Here is a 6,988-nt window from a genome sequence, read left to right as displayed (position 1 = left end):
AAAAGAAGGAGATATGTGAGGCATTAGTGAAATTAAACATAGACCCATGATCTTAACCTCCAGTTTCAACATGAGACATACTGCTAGTTTCTGACAAAACGCCTCAGCATAATAAAAAAAAGACAGACCAGGAAAGTTTGTATAGGCTATATGTTGAAAAAGCATCCTTGTCAACAGTAGAGCTTTAAAATATATATTTTTTCACATGCTCAAGTCAAGCAGCCTCCCCCTTCCTCCCACTTGCAAGCCAATTTGCAAAATGGAAGTAATAAAATAAACAATGTCACCTGTTGTAAATCCAGTGTAAAATCTTGTGGTCCAGCAATGTAGATCCAGCATTAATCATGAAGAGGTACAACCGATGACTCACAGCAATGACAATGCTGTCTATCGCTACTTCTGTCACATAAGACAGCCTCCAGCATATCAGGATTTTAAACAAAGGGTCAAGGGATCCCAGGGGATGTTATTCTCCAGGGCACGTGCCCTGGGTGCCACTTGAGGGGGGCGCCGTGCCACTCAGGGACAGGGCAGTGTTTGCTCCTTTAGCTAAGCTGTGCACCATTTAGATGTCTCATCATCGAAGACCCTCAGTGACAGACAGACAGCACAGCCAATCGTTGTTGTCACACATAAACAAAGACCCGGGGCAGAGGAACTTCCACTACTCCCTTCCTTTGATGAATCACCTAATGCAGAACTGGACAGAGGAAGTGAGTGATGTAAGCATTCCTTTAACCGGGCTGTTTATTTACAAGCAAACACCTCTCCTCATGTCTGGAAACAAGGGAGCTATTGGCATTGCTTATGTGAAGCTGGGGCAGGGAATTCCCCGGCCACAGATGATTGGGGAGTAGTAGAAGCAGCTTCCTTCTGTGTTTGGAGGAACTCAGGTTCAGACCAGGTTTTAATAAAACCTGAGTTAATCCCTATCCTTAAAGCATATGTAAGCTCAATCACTAACAGCTCATATAACATTTAAGATGTTGATGCAAAGTTAAAAGTTTTTTTATTATTATTTTTCAAATGTTCAGTTTTTATTAAAATAAAATCTGGTGATCCTGCCATTGAAAAGTCCTTGTTCAGACACTTTTTGTTATAGGGAGACAGCACTCTGTCCACATTCCCCAAATTTGCTCCTATGTTGTCACACTGTCTCCAGTGGAGACTACAAGAGTCCATTTCAACACAAATTACTCAGGAAATCCACCTTAAGAAATGGCATTCAGCAATCGTTGGAGCGCATGTGGACAGAAGGAGGCTGCAGAAGATTAGCAGGACTGAGATGCAATAACACATGAAAAAAGTATGGAACGGTATTTAATTTAAAATAAACTCATGGCAACTGTTTTTGATGCACCATACTCTGGCAAGCTTTAGATGTCAGTCAGCTAGGGTTTACATCTACTTTAACACAATGGGGTTGCTTTACTAAAGGCAAACAGGCTGTTCACTTTGCAAGAGAATCTGCATTTTTAAGGTGATGTTTCACCTTAGTTAAGTGAATCTGGAGACACTCTGCTTACTTCCATCACCCAATCATGTGCAAGCAAAAATATTAAAAAAAAAAAAAAATTCCTTGCACATGATTCTATATTTTTTGCTAAGCAACATGTTCATCGAGCTTAAGAGAAACTTCCCACTGCAGAGTTCAAATTCCCTTACAATGTGAACAACCTCTGTAAGGCACAACCTGGATACTTAAAGGGCACCTATGGTCAAAAAATTTAAATAAATATGTATTTCTACACATAAGTATTATCCCACTCCTAAACACTATGTTGATCTTGAAGCTTGAAAACTTACTTATTGAAGATGCCCGTACTTCCTCACTGCACAATTTCACTTAGCCCTGAAAATTGAATATGCACTTCCTTGTATCATAACTCTAAATAAGCTTGCCGTCTTAACTCAATGTCTGAACTTCCCACAATGGAACACCTTCATTATTAGCTGGAAGCAATGCATGATGAGCTATGTCTTGAGAAATCAAGATTGTTTCACATCAAGCAGCAGGGAAAGAGACACACAGCACAGGGGGAATCCAGGAAGTTGTTGAAAGTGATGGGCAGACAGAAGGCCGTATTCACTACATAAAAGTAATGTTTTAAGTAAACTTTGATTGTATTATCAAAAACAACTCTAGTATGTATTCTTTTTGCAATGCTAATGTTATATCAGGATAGTATTTGCTATGACTGTAGAACTCCTGTAATGTGGACCAGTTTATTCTGTAGCCAATGTGATAATGTTGAATTAAACTAAGCAAAGTTCAAAACAAACTTGTGATCTCAAAACCACCATTTACCATCATCACACTTTTTAACAGGTCTATGCAACACCAGCAGTCATACAGTTTACAAATGAAGCAGGATTGTTTCGGTCCATATCTCATCTAAATATATCTTTCAGCTGTACATGGAAACAATGCCTTTCCATTCTTTCCTTCCTATGCCCTGGTACAAATGTATATCTTCAGATTCATGGCTTTTTCAGATATAGCCAGTATTTAATCGAGTCATTTTGACTTCCTAGTCCCTAGAGACCATAGGAGGGGAAAATGCTGTCCCACAGGTTAAATCATCTTGCTTCCTTTGCCATTGTGAGCTGTAACAAAATATTTCCCCATCACTCACCACCCAGAGGGAAGATTTGTACTGCCAGTGAAAAGTTTAATTAGTCTAGTGAATATGTGCATTGCTTGGGTGAACTTATCTTAAGGAACATGTGGAACAGTGTAGAAAATTATTGTAGTGCAGTTAAAGCATAAGTGCTGTTCTAATATCATGCCCTTGTAAAATATTCAGTGTTTTTGTCATACAATATTACAAAAATATAGGAACAGTGAATGACACAGTTTATACATACATTACTTTTATAGCACATATTATTTTAGTTTTAAATTATTAAACATATATGGACATATTTATTAACAGTGCTAAGGGCAATGGTGGACAGTAACTCTTGACAACCAATAAGATATCAGTTTGGCGTGGAAATAAAACATTTAATTTCTGTTGGTAACTGCAACTCATTGACTTGTTGCACTTTTTTTTTAAAAAAAAAAAAGCTCTACAGCAATCTAAAAAAAAAATGCTGTAAATTTTGTAAGTTTGTAAACACAAATGGACAAGGGACTTGATACTCTATACCAGGGGTGCCCACCATGTTTTGTGTTGAGATCTACTTTTTAAATGATGAGCTACATGAGATCTACCAATGGAAAAAAAACCTCCCTCGCTCTCTCTCTGACTGTCTCTCCTCGCTATCTTGGCTGTCTCTCCTTGCTCTCTCTCCTGTCTGTCTCTCCTCTCTCTCTCCTGGCTCACCTTGCTGTATTTTGCAAACAGTGTAGTGCAACAGCCTGTGTGAACTAATATTCTTGGATGTAATACATAGCACTTCAACCACCAGAAAGGTGCCAGGGAGCTTGGCCCAGCAGACTCAGGCTAATAGGTAATCATGTGTGCACATCTAAATAAATATACCAAAATGGAATAACGGGGCCGCCATTCACACCCTTCGTGATCTACTAGCATCAGCTTTGAGAGCTACTGGTAGATCACGATCTACCTAATGGGCACCCCTGCTCTATACTGTGGCCTGCCTAAATTTATACCACTGTGGAGATGGATGCTTGGGGCAGCAGAGCCGCAATCTAGCGGCAGGGTATAACCACAAATCTTTCTGTGCACCACCAACATTATATTCTATGTCCAGTTACTGGCATGTGGACACTAATGCCAACCTATCTGACATTACGGGTCTTAGAAACATGAGCACACCATGGCAGCATGAGGGAGTATGTTAGTTTAACCAATAATTATTGCTTCTTTGGGTTACGAAAATATTTCTGATATGATATGGATGTGATCTGAACTCATGCTGGAACCAAAGGTGAAGAGTATACTTTATTTTTTCAGGTGGTACTCTTATATCACATAGGTAGTGATGGTGGTATACAAACCACCAAAGTTTTAAAACACTGCTTTAGTGTCATGAAATTCCCCATCACATATGTAATAAAATAAAAAAGCTATTTCAGAATTACTGCATTTACACTGTATGAGTAGTATATGATTATTTGGAGAACAAATTAGGCAACACTTTAGTAATTAATTAACCTTAACAGAGATATAAATTCAGATTCAGTACCCTCCTGCTGGAGAATTAATACAGAAGCAAGTTGGATAAGGGGTCTTTTCCTTCAACGGTTTGTAAACTGTATACTCTTGTTTCAGGAGTGTTTTGCTGAATCAAAGTGCTAGTATTTTTTTCACATAATCCCACATTTCACATATTAAAGTCATATGACTGTTTCCTTTAGGTAGAAGTGTGTTAGCTGTTAAAATAAGTATTCTTTTGATTTTTCTTCACCATTTTAGAAGTTGAACATATATCAATGTCTACATGTTTCTCAGCAGCCAGCATATTAACCACAGCTAAAGTTTCATGAAGTCCTGAGATTTTGTCTCAGTTTGAAAATGTATTTGCATCCAGGTAAGATGTCGATTCATTTTCAAAAAAATCTTCAAGTCTCCATTGTAGTGTTTCAAAAGTTGGTCGGTTCTCTGGCTTGACATTCCAACACTCTAACATAATGTTGTAAAGGTCTGGTGGACAATTGAATGGTTTAGGAATCCTGTACCCTTCCTCAAGTTTCTCCAGTGTCTGCCTTCCATTCCAACCTACAGGAGGGATAAAGAAGAAAAAATAAACAACTAAGTCACGTAATTTAGATAAGGGAATTATTCCTATCAGCGTTCTCTGTGGGATTCTTTTAACTACATGATGACCTTGTAAAGAGGTTAAAGTAAAGAGACCTTGTTCAGCAATTAAAAAACATGAAATTGCTCAGTTGGTAAAAACGGCAGGTAAACCATATTTGTAATTTCTCTGCATGCTGAGTTTCTTATTAAAGAATTTTAAATGAAACTGAAATTGACAGCAAAGTATTTGAAGCACCTTGTTTTATTTTAATAATAGATCATTTCAATTAAATGAAAATGTGGTCTTGTCACTGTGCGTTTCTGGTTAAATTCATTTATGAAAAGGAATATTAATGTTTAGCATTACTACTTACAAATAATCATCTAGGTGGTATTTCTCGCATAAGGTTTTCATTAGGACTCACATAAAGTTTTCTTAGTCCAAACCAAAGTTTTTAACAAGTGTACCACCTCAGTAGACAGAATACAGACTCTAGTAAGCTGTATTAACAAAACAAAAATAAATATATATATATAATAATACACAAAGACACAATGAGAGGGTGTTATTCACAAAGCTGCCGAAGGCAGCCGAGTGAGTAACCCACTTGAAGTGAAATGAGCCAAACGCTGTCCGGCTATTCACTTCAGGCTTGTGCGGCTGATTTCAGCCGTGCATCGGCTGAAATCAGCCGTATATCGGTTACCTTCGACCGCACTTCGGTCAGCCACACATGCTCTGCAAAGGACTTTGAAGGACAGAAGGACTTTGACTCAGCTGATCCAACATCTGGATCGGCCGAGCCGAAGCTCCGGCTGCTCACTCGCAGCCGTTCGCCCTCTATTCTCATAGGACGAACGTCAGTGAGTGAATAGCGGCATTCGGCTTGGCTATTCTACTCGGTACCTCCATGGGACCGAGCCAGAATAGCAATTCAATGAAAAGAGTAAAAAAAATAATAAAGTTGAAAAAATATTAAGTGTGTCAGTCATTTACGAACAGAAACTAAAAACAAGCTCAGTCATGAAGGGGTTAAATGTAAATAAATGTTAAATCTAAAAAATAAATAAATATTTTTTTTTTTTAAAAAGCAGTGACAGCTAGCTCCGCCCAACTGTTTCCTATTGTCCAACACCTGCTAGAGTCTACTAGCAGGTCCCAGCCAATGAACAACAACTGGGCGGAGCTGGTCGTGACGTCATGGGCGGCTCCGCCCAATTTTCATTGTTTACTGACAGTTCAGCGTCCCCAGGTCATATGCACCCAGCTGTCATTTCCAAGGCATAGGTTTGCCCCGCTTCGGCTTTCTCATTTCGGCTCAGTCGAGCCGAAGCATATTCCTTCAGCTCGGCTGAGCCGCTTGGCCGCCTTCGGGAGTTGTACGGGCTGTATTGAATACAGCCCGTACAGCAGCCCTTCGGTTCGACTGAACCAAAGGGCTCCCGCAACCAAAGCTTCAGCTGATCTTTCGGCTAGCTTTGTGAATAACCCTCTATATGTATACATATCCTATGTACATAATGTAGATGTTTGCAAACTCATTAGTCACCAAAGGTTGAGTATTTGTGCATTCATTTTAATAACTGTGTATATATAAACTCAACCACTAAAGCCTTGTATAGGATTTACCATATTAGGCAAATTTTAAAAGTGGTTTTTAATGTTTTTAAATATGCAGGTTTTATAAAAAATAATACTTTGTAATCCTTCTATAAATGTCCTTGTTCAAGCACAGTCTGTTATAATGTGAAACCCTTCTGTCCCTGTCTCCCAATTATTCTTCTGTGTTATCATCCTATTATATAAGCTTCTGCTGGAAAAATGTGGGAAACACTGGCGTGCACACATGTAGCCAGGAAGTGACTGCAAAGAGGCTGAAGGAGGTCAGCAGCAGAGATACTACAAAGCATGAAAATGTGTTTTATTAAAATTTAAAAAATAGCAATTGTTCATCATGTATAGTGCTTTCGATCTAAGCCAGACTGTGACTGGAGGGGTTGGTGAATGTGAACATGCATCATCTTTATTATTGCTGTAACATAAAACATGGTCAGAAAGGTGTGCCAAGCCTATACTTTTATCTCTAATTTGGATAGAGTTGGGAAAGATTAGAACCCCTGTCAGACCCTTACTGTTATCTGGGGCTCTGTACCAGTGGCGGAACTACCGCCGGTGCATCGGTGCATCCCTGCTTTCTTTTTTCCCCGCTGGACGCTGCTCCGTCTCCCAGCAGGGAGGAGAGAAAGTGACAGCCGGCCAAGCGCTGTGGAAGGAGAGC

General features: G+C 39.3%; 1 protein-coding gene across 1 annotated transcript in view; it reads right to left on the bottom strand.

The window, feature by feature from the left end:
* Positions 1–4,473: 4,473 nt before the first annotated feature.
* Positions 4,474–6,988, bottom strand: part of FRK (fyn related Src family tyrosine kinase) — a 63,202-nt gene continuing 60,687 nt past the window's right edge. Inside the window, exon 8 of the mRNA XM_018563549.1 lies at positions 4,474–4,688. Coding sequence (XP_018419051.1) covers positions 4,474–4,688 — 215 coding nt within the window. The remainder of the gene's footprint in view (positions 4,689–6,988) is intronic.

The sequence above is a fragment of the Nanorana parkeri genome, unplaced genomic scaffold, assembly GCF_000935625.1.
Source record: "Nanorana parkeri isolate BGI_ZX_2015 unplaced genomic scaffold, ASM93562v1 scaffold22, whole genome shotgun sequence".
Taxonomy (NCBI): domain Eukaryota; kingdom Metazoa; phylum Chordata; class Amphibia; order Anura; family Dicroglossidae; genus Nanorana; species Nanorana parkeri.
The sequence above is the reverse complement of the archived record's forward strand: the minus strand, read 5'-3'. Positions and strand labels throughout refer to the sequence as shown.